Below are 19422 nucleotides of genomic sequence, written 5' to 3'. Positions count from 1 at the left end.
TGGCAGTGGGGCTGGAGCAAAAGCAGCAGGAGCCTCAGTGCTGTGTTCCTGGAGCTGCTGTGCCTGCTCAGGGGACAGGCAGGGTGTCCCTGCCTTGGTGTCAGGGGGCTCCCCTTCTCTCTGGAGCACACACAGAGTGTCCACTGGAAGCTTCCTTCCTCCCTCACCCCAGGAAGGAGGGCTGGCCACGGCCTGTGATGGACAGCTGGCCTGATGGCACTGGAAGCTTGTGCTGCACCCCCTCCAAGGCAGCTGACACTGTTACTCACATCATCCCCTTCCTTGCAGTAGCTGAAACCAGCTCAGGCAGAACAGAGAGGATTTGGAGAATTCCAGCTGAGGAAACAGTGCTGCAGACTTAGACAAGCCACCCATGCATGCCTGTGTTCAGTGTGTGCTGTCAGGGGTGCTGGTCCCTGTAAACATCACAGCACAGAGATGGAGGCTGAGCATGTCTGGGGATTGGGTACTAAACCTTGTGTGTTGAAATGGCACTGTCCTTCCAAGGAGTTTTTAACCCTTTGGATTTTGCCACTAGGAAATGTAAAAGCTTTAAAAGTCTCTTTTAACCAAGCAAACCCCAGAGCCACTGGGGGCTGGGGGCTGACTTGTGCTGTCTCACATTTCAGCCACAGGGATTTCCATCTGCAGCTGCTGCCCGTGAGTGGGTGGGATGAGGAGTTTGCTCTGCAGAGGCTCAGGATTGGCCAGACACTTCTGTAATTTGGCATGCAAAGTCTTCTGAAGGCTCCTCATGTTTTCCCTGACAGCCCTTTCCATGCCAGGCCAGGCTGTGGCCCTGCTGTTGTCCATGCCCAGCAGTTGGATGTCCCAGTCCCAGCTAGGTGCAGTGTGGTGCACCCCTGGATGTGGAGGCTTACACCCTCCTAGTGCTCAGCCAGGGCATTGAGACACAGCTTGTGTTGGTTTTGTGTCAGGTGTGGGAGTTCAGGTGACATCTCCTTTGTAAAGTCAGAGCAGCATGGACATGAGTACCTGCTCTGAAGTTTCCTTTGTTTCTAGAGTCAACACACTGGTACTAGTTGAACAGACTGCTGCTTCTGAACTGTGCTGTGCCTTTGCTGGACTTGTGTTCTAGTCTTAGAAGCCTCAAAGCTGAATATGCTGTGCTGTCATAGAATCAGAGTGGCTTGGGGTGGAAGGGACCTCAGACATCAGTTCCAACCCCCCAATCAATTAAATGCTGTAGTACTGCTTGGAATGATCAGCCTATGCCATGATTAACTTCCAAGTGAATCAGTGAAGTAAAACAAATGTACTCTGTGGTCTGTGCCTGAGTGTGGGCACTTGGCACAGGGCTTGGAAGCCCTTTGTGGGGTGTAGATCCCATCCATTATTTGGGCTGGCTGACACTGGGGCCAGGTCTGGAGAACAGCACTGCTGATGGAAGGCAGCCCTTCTGCAGTTTGTCACAGCTTTGTGCCTCTGATCACAGCAGTCCTGTTGTGTTTTCCCAGCATAAAAACATGGTGATGAGCAAACTGCCAGAAAAGGGGCTTTTCTGTGTCCCTGCACAGTCAGGTCCCGACACAACAGATATGAGCAGCTGCAGAAATTCAGCACTGTATTCTGGCTTAACAGAAAATTAGGGCTGGAATAATCTTGTGTCCTTTATGACAGGCAGGAGTGGTCACAGTGTGAGCAGGTGACAGCCAAACACACCATGGAGATGCAGCTCTGTGTTCCCCCAGCTCCAGGAGCTGGGTTTGCTCAGTCTTAACCTGTGTGTTGAGTTTAAGGCTCATGAGCTCTAAATGTACTGAAAATGTACATTTGCTGATGGAATGAAGCCTTTAGATGATAGAAGCAGTAAGAATTCAGAGAAAGGGAATTTATCTCTGGTGTTGCTACACCAGACCTAGAGATGAGTTACAGGCAGAGGTGTCCTTGATGGATGCTCTGAAAGAGTGTGTAGGTGAAGAATGCTGTCACAGCAAGAGGTGTAGGCACAGATGAAGCTGTGCAGCCTCTAAAGCATTTGTTAGAGGCAAATAGTTCTGTTCCTGTTTAGGAACATTGCAGTGATAGCAATCTGTTGATCCAGTCATTTGAATTAATAAATCAACAGAGCCCCTCTTGCCAGATAGTTGTGATTCTGAGAGCAGATAAAGGAGGAGGTCCTGCCACCAAATGTTTGGACAGCTTGTCCTGTTATTTCTTGGCTTTTTGCTTTATGTTAGGGAGGAGCAGGGTTTTATCAACCAACCACAGCTTCCATTAGAAATCATGTCTTGATAGGAGGAAAGCAAGAACAGGGGGAAAAATTTCTCATTTTGCTGAAAGGGGAACAAACTACTTCTGGACTTAAAGGAACTCCCTGGTTTTGTGCATTTGAAGCAGCTGTGAGTGAAGTGCCTTCTCTCCTGCCTGTCCTGCATCCCTTGGGACAATGGGAGGGCTGTGGTGAGGAACTGGAGGCAGCTCTGCAGATGTGAGCCAAGAACTGTCTCTGCCAGGCTGCAAGCACCTGCAGCTCGGATTCAGCATGGCAGTCAGAGCTGTCCTTCAGGGATGACTCTCTGGCTTTGTGTCCATCACGCTGCCCTGGCACAGTGCCTGTGCTCTCTGCATACCTGAGCTCACGACTGCATTGCAACACACCTAATCCTGTGTGAACAAAACAACCCACCAGGCTTCTTAGCATTTGCTCTGCTTCAAGTAAAATGATTTTTAAGACTTTTTTCCTCAAGCTTTTTTCTCTTCCAGTGCCCTCAGTGTGAGTCAGTGCTTTCTCTGTAAGATTGTTACCTAAATTGCAGCCACCTCCACATTAACAGCCTTCAGCCCTCTTTGTTCTGCTCTGCTTTTGCTTCATGCTTTGTCTTTTCAATCAGCTCTGTATCAGGGAGCTGAGTCATTGGGGACAGGCCCTTGTTTGATGCATAACTGCCCTTGGTTGTCCTGAATTATTCTGGTTTTTGGGAGTAGTTTCCTGAGGTGGAGAGCTGCCCCACAGCCTGGAGAGGTGACAAAACCAGGGTGTGCAGCCAGGGGGGACTGGGCTGATTTCAATCCCACTGTGATTGCAGCAGCTTCAGCTGGTTGTGAGACTGCAGGTCCCAGTTCCACAGAGGTCCAGGATGGTTGGGTTGGGAGGGAACCTTGGGGATCATCCAGTCCCACCCCTCCCATGGGCAGGGACGCCTTCCACTGTCCCAGCCCCATCCAGCCTGGCTTGGGCACTGCCAGGGATCCAGGGCAGCCCCAGCTGCTCTGTGCCAGGGCCTGCCCACCCTCTCAGGGAACAATTCCCAATATCCCATCCAGCCCTGCCCTCTGGCAGTGGGAGCCATTCCCTGTGTCCTGTCCTTGTCCAAAGTGCCTCTCCAGCTCTCTGCTTTGCTGCTGGCACACCAGTCAGGAATGGATAATCAGCACGTACCATCCCAAACAGACATTTCTTTTTGTGAATAAAAGAAACCAAAATGATTTTATGGCCCAGGTGTTCAACTCTCTGTAACAGGAGCTCAGGGTAAGAGGAGTAATAATCCTGTTCTTCCTGTTTGTAGTGCCCTAAAGTGCAAGAGCATCTCAGCAGGGGCTCCTTTGGGAATGAGGTGAGGCTGCCCTGCTCTCTGTGCAGTCACTTGGCAAAGACTCAGTGAAAACTCTCCTCAGGAAGGCCAAATAGGCCATAAAAAGTTGCAGTTTCCCTGTCAGGTTTTGCTAGACTATCATCAGATTTAAAAGGAAAAGAGAAAACTTTTTGACTAAAATTGAATCCACACTGTAGATTATGTCAGACCCAAAAAAGCAATCTAAATGTCTCAATGTTTCATTTGCCATTTAAGTTGCAGGTACTTCCTCATTTGTTTGAATTCCCTCCCCATACTGAAGATTACCATTGTTACTCTGACTTTTCCCCTTAAAGCCTCTGTGCCCCGGTTTTAGCAGCCCCTGTCCCAGAAGTGAAAAGATAAAGCTGTAGTAGGTGGTGCAGAGCAGTTCTCATGCACCAGCAGCCTGTACCTTCCTCCTCTGCTGAAGGTATATATGTGGTGATATATTTAACCTTTAGATGACCTTGCATTTATCTAAATATATACTACTCTGGCTGTTCATTTTCCGTGTGTTCCCAAATCCTTTAATCCTGGCTCAAGCTCTAGTAGTGCCTTGCTACATCTGTTGAGATTAGCTCTTGGACTAAACTCATTTATTGATATAAAATCATGGAAAACTTCCCATAGGAGGAGAAGTATCATCTTTTAAGTGGGTGGGAATGAGGCACAAATTGTGGATTATAACTCCAACAAAGATCTCCTGGGGGTCTTGCAAGAAGTTAGAGTAAGTCAGTGTGAAAATGTAAATAATTTCTTGCAGTGAGTTAGCATGAGGGAGCCAGCACAATTCTTTGCCCCTAAAAATCCATTGTAATTATTGGTGTGAACATGACAAAAGTGATACATGGAGAGCAGGTAGAATGTTTGATTTGGGAAAGTTCTGGGGTATCTGGGTATCCTTTCATTTCTGAATTCCTGGTTAGTGTGTTGTACAGTGCATCCAGGAACAGGAGAAATACTGTGTTAACAGGCAAAGGCAAATGAGTTTTGATTTCATGTCCAGCATTTGATTCAATGTTCAACAGTGTGGGATCTGGGTTGGGTTTAGATCCAGATTTGGGTTGGTTTTAGATCCAGAATAATGGAAGGTTGGGGTCCCAGGACTTCAGGTTTCTTTACACAGACAGTGTGGGCAGTTACTGAAAATGGAAGAAACTTCATCACTCCAGCTGTGCAGTGTCCCAGATGATGTCTGGGTGGTGGGCTGAGACTTTCCCTGGATCTGTGCATTTTTCCTAATTTAAAAATTGCCTCGTGTATCTCTCACATGGGCAATGTTCAGCAGAGGCTCTCAGCCACAGTGAAGTGTTGAAGTTCAGTCTGGGGAAGAGAAGAGAAGGTTGTGTGGAGACCTCAGGGCACCTTCAGTGTCTGGGAGGGACTTTGCATCAGGAACTGATGTGACTGGACATGGGGGAATGTTCAAAATGAAAAAAGGGTAATGTAGGTTGGATATAAGGAGGAAATTCCTCCCTGTGAGCGTGGGCAGGCCCTGGCACAGGGTGCCCAGAGCAGCTGTGGCTGCCCCTGGATCCCTGGCAGTGCCCAAGGCCAGGCTGGACATTGGGGCTTGGAGTAAGCTGGGACAGGGGAAGGTGTCCCTGCCCTTGGCAAGGATCTTTAAGATCCCTAAGGTCCCTTCCAACCCAGCCCATCCTGGGATTCCATGATGTAAAACCATGAAATGTATTTTGTTTAAACAGCAGCACTTCAGTGTCCATGGCAGAGCCTGTTGGCATCTCCCAGCAGAGCAGGGCCCTGAGCAGGAGCTGCCAGAGGAGGGGCCTCTCTGTGATGCTGCTGCTCATGATCCCTTTCTTGTGTTAATGGGCACATTTCTGTCTATAAACTGCCCTAAAATCCCCTCTGTGTTCCATAACTCCAAGACCCCATGTCCTTGCAGAGCTGGCACACCCAGCTGAGGCAGGGGCTGGTGCAGCCATGCCTGGTGTTGGATTTTGGGTTTTGTGAGTCTCCTGTGATGCCCAGGCCAGTCCCAGGTACAGCAACCCCAGCTCAGAGCCTGAGGGCTGCTCCTGCAGGCTCTGCCCTGAGCTCAGAGTCCTGACAACAGTTTATTTCAAAAATAATTGGAAAAATTTCACATTGTGTGCTGGGTGACAGCTCATCCTTGTGCCTGGGCAGGGCACTGCCCTGCTGGATGTTGGCCTGTGGGCTCTGGTAACTCTTGCTTCCTTTGGGGAATTTGGGATGACTTCAGTCTGGACACTCCACACATGACACTGCCACCAAACTGGTGGGAGGTTGATGGGTGAAAATCAGCTTGGAGTAGGAAGGAGATCAATCTTTCTCCATGGAGACAAAAAGGGAATTGTGTAAGATGAATGAATAGAGGAGGGAGTGTCTGCCAGGCTTGGTGCTGGCTGCCCCTGTGCCTGCAGAGGATTTCATGGATGTGCCAACATGACTGGCACAGTCCTGTCTAGATGAGCTTGGGGCCATCCTCTGGCTCTTTCCCTCATGCTCCTGTGGCGTTTGAGCAGACTTGGGGCTCCCAGCTGTCCCAGTCACAGTGGGACAGGGAATCTGCCCTGCCTCAGGTGAGTCTGGGCATGTGCTGGTGCCTGAGCTCCATCTCACAATACAGCAGCTGTGCTGGGGGAAGCAACACAGAGAAAAGGTGGGAAAAGATGCACCATGGATTAAAGTTACCAAAGGTCTGCTCTGGTCTGACTTTCATCTGGGATGAGAGTAAGAAGAAAGTTGCTGGGAAATAAGAGAGAAGGTGGGAATGCAGGGGAGTGCTCAATTTCTCTCTGGTCACAGCTTAACCTGAATCTTCAAACAGGGAAAGGGAAATAATTTCACTTCTCCCCAGATACAGCAGCCCCTCTTGAGTGGTATGGTGTCACAGACATCTTTTCATTAAAATCCTTTTGTTAAGATTTTTCCTGCTGAAGCTGAGAAGTTTCAGCAACAAAGTGTAAACAATGGTTATCTGCTGCTGTGGAATGCAGCAGGTGCATCTGTGATTGGCCCATGTTAGATGTGTACAGGTAATGGCCAATCAAAGACCGAGCTCTCTCTGGGACAGAATCAAAGAGAGCTTCTTTGTTATTGATTCCTTTTCTATTCTTAGCTTAGCTAGCCTTCTGAGAACTTTTCCTTCTATTTCTTTTTCGTATAGTCATAATGTAATGTATACCATAAAATAATAAATCAAGCCTTCTGAACATGAGGTCAACATTCTCACCTCTCTCTTCATCCTGCAACCCTTGTGACCACTGTCACAGTATGGGAATTCTGCAGGCACATCCTATTCCAAGAACACGTTAGGATCCTTCCCACAGCATTTAACCCTTAGGCTGGTTTAGAGGGGCTTTCCAGCCTTTCTGCCTTGAAGGGTTGCAGGCAGAAATGCTGAGTTAAAGGGCAGTGCAGGGACAGTGCAAATTAACATTCCAAGTTAATCACTCCAGGCCCTGCAGTGCCTGGGGCTCTCAGACTGTTCTCTCTCAGGTGCTGGCAGCAGAGCAGAGCCTGCAGTGGTCAATGCCTGCTGGTCATCTGATGCTGGATAATGTCAGGGAGCATCACCCAGGGGGAGTTGAGGGGAGATGTTGGTTTGTCGTTATCATATTTCTAGAGTCCCATACTGTCACAATCATATTTCTAAAGTCCCGTACCGTCTCAGTAATATTTCTTGGGGGCAGTTCTTCACAGCACAGACATCTCCTTGTTGCTGCTTCTTAGTCAGGGCTCCTTCCAAGCTCTCCCTGACTGGCCAACCCACCCCCTTTTATCCCAGTTATCGTCACTAGCTACAGCTGCAGCCCATCAAGAACAACCTGGGCTTATCAGGGCAAGGCCTATACACAGATATTCAAATACAATACAGATATTTTACTAGGACTCCTACTGTATTGGTTGAACACTTCAGATCATAACACTCCATTTCCTCCTTGTGTTTTACTCCAGGTTGGATTCTTTCCCAGTGAATGTGTAGAACTCATCAACGACAAAGTCCCTCAGTCCGTGACCAACTCGGTGCCAAAACCAGGTGTGTAATCAGCTTTTCTTCATGCAGTGAACTGGACTGGAGTTGTCTTTGTGTGTTCTGTGTTTAATACCTCCTTCACACGTGTCATGAGTGTTGATCACCCCCTGCACATCCTCCTGCCCCTCTGTGTGTTGGTGACCCACACGCTGCCCCTCTCTGGGAGCTCCCACTGTTGGATGTCCCTCACCTGCTGCTCAGACCTGGAGCAGTGTCCTCCTCCTGCCTGACTAGAAGGATTTAAGCCTGTCAGAATTTCAAGATACTTTGAGAAGTCTGTAAAGAGAGATTCCATGAAGCGTCCCAGTTCTGGGTGATCAAGGGAGTGTTGCATGTCAGGGTGTTTTATACAGAACATAGATGAGCAGGAGTGTTTGTGCTGATCAGATAGAATAGATCACCTTGGTACTGGAAGGTTCTTTCTGCTTGAGGATAAATGGAGGAAGTTGGATATTACAGAGTTGGAATGCTGGTTGCTTGTGCTCTGGGTACATGGCTCCATCTGCTTCCTCCTGCCTTCTGGACACTTCTGTGTTGTAGGAAAAACAGGCAAATTAATCCAAAGTTCTGCTGAAGGAAGGAATAATAAATAGAGAATGGGATTTTGGATCTGACTCTACTGTCAACCTTCCTGTCCTTTCAATGTGTTCTGGAAGTGATTGGCATTAGGTGTGCTGGCATAACTGAGATCTCTGTAAAATTTACTGGTGGGGAAGCTGAAATTTAAAAAAAAAAACCTCCATATTCATATAGGTAAAGATATTTCTATATATCTTCAGTATCAAGAAGTTTCAATGTGCTGTTTTTTCTTAGAATGTTAAGCAGCTGGGAAGGGAAGTTGGTGTTGAACTGGTGTTCTTCTCATTCCTCTTTTCTGTTTTAATGATGTTCCTTATCTTGGCAGATTGCTGACTTGATACTTTTAAACAAATAGGTGCAATTCAAAAGCTTGACATTTGCCAAGGGAAATATCAGCATTTTATCAGCTCAGAGCTCTGGGGTGTGGTGAAAGCCATGGATACCCAAGCTGTGAGTGCTCTGCAGTGATCTGTGTGCTGTGGAGAGCTGCAGGTCGGGGCAGGGCTGTCCTCAGCCATGGGCACTGCCAGCCTCTGACACTCCTGGGAATGTGATTTGGAGTCAGAGCACAGAGATGGGCATTCCCTGGATCCAGGACCTGTCTGTGCTCCATCAGCTAAAACAGGAAAGGCAGCTTGCAGCCTAAACACAAGCAAATGTTTATTGTTAAATGTGACTGAGGCCACTCAGTGTGCTGAGCTGTGGGGAGCAGGGTGTGCTTTGCTGGGAGATAATGGAGCAGAATGGATGAGGGGATTCTGTTTGGCTTCAACAACACCATGGGGAGTGGACTTTCCCCCGGGAAGTGTTTGGTACAAAGCTGGCACCACAAGTCCATGTATCATGGAACGCAATAAGTTGGAAGATATTGCCAAGTCACAGAGGTGTCCCCTGACCTTCCCTGATGGTTGTTCCATGGGTACATCCAAAGGCTCCTCTAGGAGAGCTCTAAGGGGCTTTGAGATGTAAGGAATGCTGCAGCTGGTTCTGTCACCCTGCACACACAGGTCCTGGTGCCACTCCTTGGGTGCATTCTCTGTGCACCTTGGCAGGTGACAGCACCTGAGTGAGGTTGGGAGGAGTCTGGAATTCCTTCCTTGGATGCTGCAAAAGCTGCTGGGAGAGAAGCAGGGAGGAGGCTCCTGTAGTTAGGGAAGGGTGGATGTGGTGCTGGAGGACTCCAGAGCTCCTTGGCTGGATGGAGGTGCTGTGTGAGATGGGTGAGAGGAGGAAGGCAGGAGGGAGTTCCAGGTGCAGCTGTGCCAGCCCAGCCCAGGGAGCTGGCAGGGGCAGGACTGAGGTGCTGCCAGAGGGCGCCCTGCAGGGATGGCAGTGGCACTGCTGGGATAATGCACTTTGCTCACCCATATTCCTGCATTTTGTGTTTGCCAGTCCACACATTATACACACAGGGTATTGCTCATGCACTTAAATACCCACATTAATGACTTTCCTCCCTGTACCTGTGTCCCCAAGGACCAGAGACTTTCCTGAAAGTCTCCCATGGAGCTGTTGTCCTCACTTGACATTAGCATGGTATTTCAAGTTGAATTAATGTGAAGTTTTAGATTTGGCCTTGACGAGCTGCACTTCTCAACAGGCCAACTTTGATTTCTTTAATCAAAATGTGATGTGTGGAGCATCCAGGACATTGTGTATGTGCAGAGTAAAGCTCTTTGCCATGAAGGAATTTCCAAACACAGAACTCCTCGTGCTGCTTAATTGTCCCTGGATCTGGCTGGGCTGAGGAACCTAATGAAAAGCAGATGGAAGTTCCTGCCCTGGGTTTCTATTATTATTTATAATTAGAGGGTTTGATGTGCACAAGGGATGGGGACAGCATTTTAATGGAGCCATAAAATATTGCAGTGGTCTTTAATGCAGGGCAGTGACTGCAGATCCATGGAGATGAAACACAGGGAAGGGCAGAGGAGGGTTGGGTTTGAGGGCAAACTCTGCTTTTGGAAACAACATTTTCATGGGCTGTGGCAGGATGGGCTTTGTACCAGCAGCAATGGCGCCAGGGCCTGGGGTGAGTGATGGAAAATGGGAAAATATAGGAAAAACAGAAAAACCATACAGAGAACTGGCTTTGTATTCTGTTCTGAACAGAGTCATGTGAAAGGACACCAGTTTTGCCCCAAGTCACCTCTCAAATATATTTGGCAATAAAGTTTGGAGTCAGGAGAGGAAAGGTACCTGTTGAGAGGCATTTTCCCTCCAGTTTTGAACTAAGCCTGTGCCCTCTTTTTTTCATCTTCAGTCCTGTGGGAAAATGCTTTTTTTTCCCCCAACTGGGATGCAAATGCTTTCCTGACTGTTTCTATTTATGTAAAAAAACCTGTGAAGACCTAGGAAGGTTCTGTGAGCTCATCAAATCCCACATTTCTTGAGCACTTTCCTTTTCCCTAAATTCTCCCAGTATTCTTAATGGGATTCAATACACTACTGATAATTTTTTAGCCTAAAATATTATATTGGTTTGATATCTACTATTTCATAGTTAATATTATCAATTTAGCTGAATTTCAGTGCCACAATAAATGGAATCAGCTTATATTCATGAGCATTTTTAGAGATCCAGGATAAAGGCTGCATTTGAATTTCAGATCTTCGGGGAGAAGTGAATCTTTTAAATATTCAGTGCTGCTCAGAAGGAAAAGTGTGAATAGCTGCTCTGGATTTTCCTTCTAAGTGAACGTTTGTGAAGTGCCTGAACTTTGTGTTGACTCTTCTCATGCCCCTCTGTCCATCTCTTTTTTTGGAACAGTGTGTTTGTGTCCATGTGTGCTGGTGCTGTCCCACTCCTCAGTCACAGTCAGTGTCTCAGCTCTCTCTTTCAGTCCCTTTCTTCCTCACAATTCTGGATATTCCTAGTTTAGCAGTATTTTAACCCATATCTCACACCTTACCTCATTCCTGCAGTTTGTTTTTGTCTTTTCCTAACAAGCAGCATCTTCCTGTGACCCAACTTCACTGCAGTGGCCTTGGCAGGGTCACTCTGGGGAAGGTTTTAGACTTGCTCTTTGCTGGGGAGCAGCTGCTTTCAGTGGGGAAACACAGAATTAAGAAAAGAGGGACAATTAGAGCTGAAGAGAACAAATGGGGGTAAGAAGGTAATATTTCACTTTTTTTTCCTCCCCCCAGAATTAGCATTTTTAAAGCCTCAGGGGTCATTTTTACAAATAATGTAAAACCCAGCAGCTCTGCCCAACTTTATGGAGGAATTTTCAACTTGCTGTCTCATCCATTGAATTTATGTTTGACAGGTAAAGGTGCTCTTATGGGACACAGCATTAAAAGGTCCCCTGTCAGTATTACAGGCTGTTGTGAATGACTAATTTTCTTTTTAAAACATCAATAACAGATTGATCTGCACACCCAATGCAAATAATCCACTGAATTTTTGGAGGATTGAAATTTAGCTCTGGATCAGGCAACAGGCTCTGCCCCAACCTCCTGCAGGCTCTGGTCAATGCAGGAGAAATTAATTTTAACTGCAAAAATGCAAATTGAGACACATTCACTGAGCTGTTGTAATCACAACAAGGCCATGCCTGGTTTGAAACAGGCTCATTTCTAATCCCTGGATAAAAGAGATTGTGGTCAATATTTATTTTAATAGAAATCAGAAAGGAGAAAGTGCAAATAGAGCTTAAATTCTGCAGATGCCCAGGCTGAGCAGCCATTTGACACTGATAAGAGCATCATGTCTTAATTAGTGCTTTTATAAAGAAAACAGGGGAAGTGAAAGTGTACATAATTAGTACCAGTCTTGTTAATCTGAAGTAAACAAAGGAGTTGTTAGGTGTTCATGCCACTGTCTGGTTAAAGCTGAATGAAATGGAAAAGCGCTGAGCCAAGGCAGGTCTGCATTTGCAGGGGGAGGCAGAGAGGGGATGAGCACCCAGAGCTGCCCTGCTGGAGCTGCTGCTGAGGCAGGAGCTGCTTCCAGCCCTGCCAGGCCTCAGGACTGAAATCCTGCAGGGAATCCTGGTCCCTTGGGCACGGGGAGAGTGGAGACTGCCTCCAGGAGAGTCCCTGTCCATGTCTGCCAGGGGCTGCAGCATCTCCCCAGCTCTGAGAGCCACCAGCACCCAGCCAGCAGCTCCAGCAGGCTCCAGCAGCTCCAGCAGGCTCCAGCAGGTTCCAGCTCCTCCAGCAGTTCCAGCAGCCTCAGCAGGTTCCAGGAGCTCCAGCAGGTTCCAGCAGATTCCAGCAGCTCCAGCTGCTCCAGGAGCTCCAGCAGCTCTAGTAGGTTCCAGCAGCTCCAGGAGCTCCAGTAGGTTCCAGGAGCTCCAGGGGCTCCAGCAGGTTCCAGCAGGCTCCAGCAGGCTCCAGGAGCTCCAGCAGGCTCCAGCAGGTTCCAGCTCCTCCAGCAGTTCCAGCAGCCCCAGCAGGTTCCAGGAGCTCCAGCAGCCCCAGAAGGTTCCAGGAGCTCCAGCAGTTCCAGCTTCTCCAGGAGCTCCAGCAGGTCTGTGCCTGCTCTTGGGCTGGAGGAGTCCCAGCAGTGCCACGTTCACCTCCCTGTCCCCAAGTGCCACCTCCCTTGGCCCAGCTCTGCCCCAGCCCCACACTTCTCCTTCCCTCCAGAACACGAGTGTGGGGCTGGGGCAGAGCTGGGCCTGCCTCCTCTGCTGTGCAGGATTTTCAGGAGCAGCACAGCAGCAAAACACAGCTCTGAGACAATTATTCTGCTTTTTTGCACAGGATTAAGAGTAGGAACAGCTTCTGCTTTAGTACCAGGAGAGAAGAAGGAAAATTCAGTATATAACAAAATTGAGTATATAACAAAATTCAGTATATAACAAACCATGTGCTGTTTGGCAGGACTGGGATGGGCCTTGTGCTGAAAGGTCAAACATGCAAAATGTTGGGGTGTTTTCTGAGCTGGGACATAGGGTGGGAATTCCTGGATCCTCTGAATTTCCCAGGTGTTTAGCACCAAACAACTTGAAGGATTGGCTGTGTTGTATTGTGCTGTTGATAGCTCAGCTGAGCTGTGTGTGAAATGAGCCCGTTTTCAGTGCAAGCATATTTTAACCAGCTGCTTTTTGTTTTGCTTTTCTCCTTTTTTTTTTATTTCTCCCTTCCCAGTCTCCCCTGCCCATGGAGCCCGTCCAGCGTCCTGGAGCTACTTCCCCCCTTGTATGGCTTCATTTATTCCTTTGTCTTTCTTTCATTCTTGCCTTGTTTCTCTGCCTCCTTTTTCTTTCCTTCTTCTTCTGTACATGCAGGTCAGTAGCACTGATGCCCTGAAGGATATTTAGGGGAAACCAAATCTTTGTTCTAAGGTGCTTTTTTAAAAGATATTTGGACATAAAATAATACAGCAGGGAAAGAACAAAGCTGGTTATAGCTCTTTTCTGGGGGTGATAGAATCATTTTGAATCCATAAAAAGATTGAAAATATTAAAAAGAAAGAAATTAGGTGTCACACAACCAAGTATGAATGTCAGTGTGAAAGAAACAGAAGATAAAAATGGATGATGGGGAGGAATTAAACACAGTTATTGAAGTTTGTTAGAACATGGCAACCTTCAGAAGCCAATTTTATTTTTTTTAAATGAGGGAATGGTGTTTGTGCTTAACATCTGACAATGCCCAAAGTGAACTAATATGTGGCTTGTTTATTCATAGTCCTGCTTCACGTTGCTGTGGTCTTTTTTAGATCCTGCTAGTGCTGGTCTGAATGTCACAGCAATAACCTGGTGTCAGTCAAACCTGGGATTGGTCATGTGGATTTGTCATTTTTACAGCAAATGCCTCACTTGCACAAATCAGCTCCCCCTGGGATGTTGTTTGGATTCCCTAAGTCAGTCTGAAAACCCGATGTGCAAATACTGTAAAGAGACAATTATAAAATATAGAATATTGATGGAAATGTGCACAGATCCATCCTTTGCCCAGCCACCACTGCCAGCCCGTGCTGCTGTCCCTGGAGAGGGGGAGCAGGCAGGGCTCCCGTTCCCAGGGCTCCTCCAGCACAGGGAAACCTGGGCCTGCTGGGGAGGGTTGGTTCCCTGAGCACCTTCCCGAGCACTTCCACACCTCCAGACCCTGCAGGCACAAGGAATGTCCAGAGGGGAGAGCAGGGGCTGTGTATTGACAAATACTGACATATTTGGGATATGCCATTGAGAGTGAGGTGAGGCTTCTTCCACTGCCCATGTCCAAACCCACTGGAGCCAGGGGATACTGAAACTGGGATGGAGGCTTTAGGAATGAGGGCAGAATTTATTGCTGTGACTGGCCACGTCCCCTGATAAATAATCTGACAGAAAATGTGGGAGGAATCAGAATAGTGAATCTTGTGAGATCCAGGGAGTTCCCTTTGGGCACACAAATATGGAGAAAAGATTTTTCGTTATGTTTTTCCATTTGTACAGTCAAGTTCCTTGGATCCCCGAGCCCTTCAGAGATGCAATTGCTGCCAAGGATCAGCAGCAGTTAAATTCAGATAACACAGGGAGGCTTTAGCCTGTCTGTTTTTTCAGGCAGACTTTTTATTAGGTTTTTAACCCAAAAAAAAAAGGAATGGCCACATTTCTGGTTATTTAATGCCAGTGGTCAGTGTTGAGTCCCCCTCCTCTCTCAGCTGTGAGAAGGAAGCTTCTGACAACAGAGCAGCTCTAATATTTCTGCTCAAAGCTATGAGGCTCATAGTGGTTCTGCTTGTTTTTCCTGTGAAATTAATTCCTTGTGACAGCCCTGTCCCTCTGTGAGTCACAGAATTGCCACAGAATGACAAACTTGGCTGTGGCTGCTCTGAGAGCACACTGCAGAGCTGGGGAACCACATCCTCCCCTGGATGAGCACTCCTGGGCTCTGGGGCTGTTTTATATTAATTATTTCTGTGTGCCACAGAGCATGGCTTCCACTACCAGGAATTTAGAGATATTTGTGGTTTTTAGGTATGGGGGATTTGAGGTGCTGTTCAGGTTTTGCTGGGGCAAGGGGGAAGTTCCTTTCTGGGCTCATTTAGGCACTGAAATTCTTTCTTGGGCTCAGATAAAGGAGCTGAGCTCTGGACAGGGAGGCAGGGGCTGGAGAGGGTTTTGTAACTGGGACAAAGTGCCCCTGACCACAAGCCCAAAATCTTCTGTCTCCCAGCCACAGCAAAGGCTGTTCCTCTGCAAGCTGTGCTGTGCTAAAAATCACTGATTTCTCCTCCAGCTTTTGCCAACATAAACTGACATATATTTTATATAATTTTTAGTACTTTTTTAACAGTGAAAACTCTGCTTAGGGTGGTCTGTGCACAGCATCTCAGAATCCCAGGCTCGTATGGGTTGGAAGGGAGCCTGAAGATCATCTGGTTCCACCTGCTGCCTTGGGCAGGGACTGGAATTGGAACTGGCCTGCACACACTGTGCTCAGTGCTGAGCCAGCTCCAAGCCCGCTTGTTCAGGCCCCAGCAGCACCCACTCCATCCCCAGCTCAGTTTTCCAGGGGTTTGGGTGTTCACTCAGCTTAGTTCAGCTCTGCCCATGGTTTTTGCTGTTCACTCTGTGAGCTCAGTGGATCAGCTCCCTCACACTGTCTGCTCCTGCTGGCACACAGACATTGATGGGCAGGAACAATTCAGGCCTAGAACAGCCCAGAGCAGCTCAGCTCTGCATGCCCAGCACTGAACTCTGGATTTCTCCAGCTCTGTCTCTCTAATTGCTGTCTCTCCACGCTGAATTGTTGGTCTCCTGCAGTCCCCTTTAGGAGATTTTTAACCTTTGTCCTCTCTCCTGCCTTCTGTCTGTCCCTGTGCCCCCTGCCCTGATTATCAGATTTGGAGATGGATAGTGTAAAGCCAGGCTCTGCATTTGTTACCGAGGCTCTGAACCAGTCCCACCTGAGCTCAGGTAGAGCCTGTTCTGTGCCATCCTGTCTGTCCTAACCACCTCTAACCCTGTGTGTGGTAGCAATAACCACTCACTAACCCCTAGGCTTGCTGGCAGAACCTAGCTGTAGTGTAATAAGTAGTGAAATAGAGATTTATTAATTTCATTTTTATATTAAAAACTGTTGGGTAGAAAAGCCAGTGCCTGGTTCTGAGAACCACCTTCTGAGGGGCAGATTGTCTGCATGTGACCTCCAGACCCAGTGGGTGAATCCAGATCTTAAGGTGCTGCTCAGCACACCTGGGCCTTGCCTTGTGCACACTCTGCAGTATCAGCAGCCATGTGGGTGTTAATCTGTGTATCAGAAATCAGCTTCTTCTCTCCCCCAGCTGCTGCATTTCTAAATATAAAGTGTTCTTCTTTTCCCAGGCTTTCAGTTGTGCCTCACTATCCAAAGAGTCTGCCAAACCCTCTGTGACCAAGGTCTGGAGGGAAGACCTTGCTTGAATAAGAGAGGGAAGAAATGTGGTTAAATATATGGTTTTATGGCAATGGAAACAACCCTCCTGTGTGCCCAGTGCACTGTGAGAGCAGAAAACAACTGTGTTGTGTTGTCATTGCCATGACAACATGGCTGTCTCTTGGCAGAACGGGCACTAGGTGAAATGAAAGTGTTCCAGTGGAACTGAGGAGCTGAGATGTGTCCCTGGTACAATTTATGTAATTAAACATTTGATCCTCAGTTATTGAAAGGTATTTGACAACAGACATACCCATTTATTTGCTTGTTGTGTTAAATCATACCTGGACTTCTGTTTCCCTGGATCTCAGAAGTGCTTGGAAACAGACTGCAGGTGGGATTGTAGGAGAGCAGGGCAGCAACGTGTGGGAGCTTCATTTCCAGGCAGGGCTTGGCACCAAGGCAGATGGCAGAGTTCTTGCCCAGGCTTCAGACAGCATTGTCCCCTGTGTCCCTCTGTTTCACCCAGTCCCTTGGGAGTGGGGTTGAACTGTGCCTTCCTAGAGGTCATCCCAGGGTGAACAGGTTATTATTGGATAATTGATATCAAAGCAATGCTGAGAAATACAGCCAGTCAAAGCTCATTTCAGTCCTGCTATCCACAAAACCATGGAATCACAGAATCCCCTGAGCTGGACTCAGTAGGATCATCCAGTTCCACTCCTGGCCCTGCACAGACACCCCAGCAATCCCACCTTGTGCCTGGGAGCATTCTGCAAACACTCCTGGAGCTCTGGCAGCCTCGGGGCTGTGACCATTCTGGGCACCTTCTGGAACCTTTCCTGATACCCAACAGCACTGGCAGAACATTTTGGTTTATGAAGGAGCCAGTGCTGGTGCAATTCAGTGATTGAAGTGCTTGGTAAGTGCCAGGCCTCTCTTCTAATTGTATTTGAACTGATTGCAATTCTTCTTGTGGTTTAGGTGTGAAGCTCTGCTTCTGCTGCAGTCCTTGTCTGGATGCCCATTGTTCCTTCTCCAGTCATCAGAGGAGGATTTATTTTTAAACTAGGATTTAGGGATTTATTTCACTTCCATCAGATGTGCTGAAAGCTTGCTTTAAAAAAATATTATTTTGCTGGTAGTGTGGATCTTGGATACATTAGGAATGTCAACCTTCACCTTCAATAATTGTGTTGTTTTGCTGGATTTCAGTGCAGTGAGCTCTGGAAAGTGCTTATTTACCCTGAATTGCTCCAGTAATTACCTGGTTTCAGGAGAAGGGGATTTATTGCAGGGTCTGCTCTGGACTAGAAGACTGTTTAGTCCTTTTAGGTCTGTACTGCAAATCAGAACTGCAGCAGCATTTTCCTGAGTTTTAATTTCATTTCTCTTTCTCTTTGCCATCCTTCCCTTGTTTTAAGTGATTCGTCTTTTGTTCCTTCCCATTTTTTGGCAGAAAGGGATGAGAGCTGTGGGCTGATCTGTGGAAGTGCTGCTAAATACAGGATTCATCTGGTCCTCTATGAAATTTTGCACCATAAAATCTGAGATCCTGCTGGAAAAGTAGGAGTTGGAGAGAACAGCTTCCTGAGCCTGTGTGCTGGGAACAGACGTGGCAAAAATTCAGTGTTCCCTGGGCAGGCAGGAATTGGATGCAGGAGTATCCCAAAGGCAGCAGCAGCAGCTCAGCCCTGCCTGGCATGAGGAGCTGCTCACAGCCCTCTCTGGGGACTGGGTTTGGAGAAAGTCCAGCCAGGCAGCAGCCCTGTGTGGTTCTGCTGTTCCAGCAGTAGTTTGGGAGAAGGAACCAGCAGGGCTCTGGATCTGGGGCTGCTGCTGCACTCTCCCTTTCCCCACAGGGCCCAGGATGCTCTTGGCTTTCCCAGTTGTGGGCTGAAACTGTCAATGATCTTCTAACCATCCCATTTCCCTTTTGCAAGAGGCCAGGGCTTGGGTGTTCCTCCAGACCTGCATGGAAATCCACCTGAGGGTTCTCCACAGTGTCCCATGGTAGGAGTTGCAGGCACACAGGATGGCAGGGGATTGCACTTTGGGGAGTACTTCACCAAACTGGGACAGGTGGTGGATTTACAAGGAGCAGGCTTTAGATATTCAAATATTCTTTCTACACCCCCTGCCTATGGGGACATGTTTTTATTTGTAACTTGCTTTTGCCTTTTGCCTTCAGTGGCAAATCTGAAACACTTTTCCTAAACAAAATCTCTAAACCTTGGCTAACTCCTAAGTGAGAGATGAGCAGGAATTGTACTTCACAAAGTTCCTAAGGATGCAGAGCATTAGGGAGTTCATGTATTTCTCCTTTCTGCATAATTCTTTAATCCTTTAACAGTGCAGATGTTTCTGACAATGGCAGTGAGAGCCAGGAGTGCACTTTGGCAGTGCTTCAGGAGCACCCCTGGCTGTTCCTTGCCCCCACATTGAGGAGTTTTAGGTGATTTTCATGCAGTATTTGCAGTGAGAACAAATCCATGTTTCTGTGACATTTCCTGGGTGCTATGGAAACTGTCTGGGTGGTTCTCAGCAAGTTCTGAGTGAGCTGGTTGACATTTTTTTCAAGAGGCTTGGATTTGAAAGGCTGGAGTAGAAGAGCAGGATTTGGGGATGAGTGTTCTGTCTGGAGGGCACAGGGGAAGCTGGGGCAGGGCAGGAGATCCATCCTTTGGAGACAAGCTGCACTGAAACAAAAGGGACCCTCAGGCTCAGGGACCCAGGAGCAGGAGGAAGGTACCCTTTGGTCCTGCTGCTTCACTCATACCTTCTTTTCTTTTTTAGCTGAACTCAAAGAGTTTTCTAATCTATAAAAGCCTTTCTGGAGCCCTCCCAGCCCCGAGGGAGTGGATCCTGTGTCCCCTCAGAAAGTGCCATGAGTGCAGAGCCAGTGCTCCCAGGACAGCTGTGGACACCAGTGTTGTCCTGTGGGACCAC

The 19422-nt window shown here is 47.8% G+C and overlaps 1 protein-coding gene across 8 annotated transcripts in view; it reads left to right on the top strand.

The window, feature by feature from the left end:
• ARHGAP32 (Rho GTPase activating protein 32) overlaps positions 1-19422 on the top strand; it is a 242761-nt gene that overhangs the window by 169952 nt on the left and 53387 nt on the right. For 6 of the 8 annotated variants that reach the window (XM_074559579.1, XM_074559580.1, XM_074559581.1 and 3 more), the window contains 3 exons: positions 7521-7602; positions 13276-13326; positions 15960-16034. In XM_074559579.1, coding sequence (XP_074415680.1) covers positions 7521-7602; positions 13276-13326; positions 15960-16034 — 208 coding nt within the window. The remainder of the gene's footprint in view (positions 1-7520; positions 7603-13275; positions 13327-15959; positions 16035-19422) is intronic. The other 2 variants (XM_074559584.1, XM_014271887.3) reach the window with 1 other exon arrangement.

Source organism: Zonotrichia albicollis, chromosome 27 (assembly GCF_047830755.1).
Source record: "Zonotrichia albicollis isolate bZonAlb1 chromosome 27, bZonAlb1.hap1, whole genome shotgun sequence".
NCBI lineage: Eukaryota > Metazoa > Chordata > Aves > Passeriformes > Passerellidae > Zonotrichia > Zonotrichia albicollis.
This window is presented reverse-complemented; position numbering and strand designations above follow the sequence as displayed.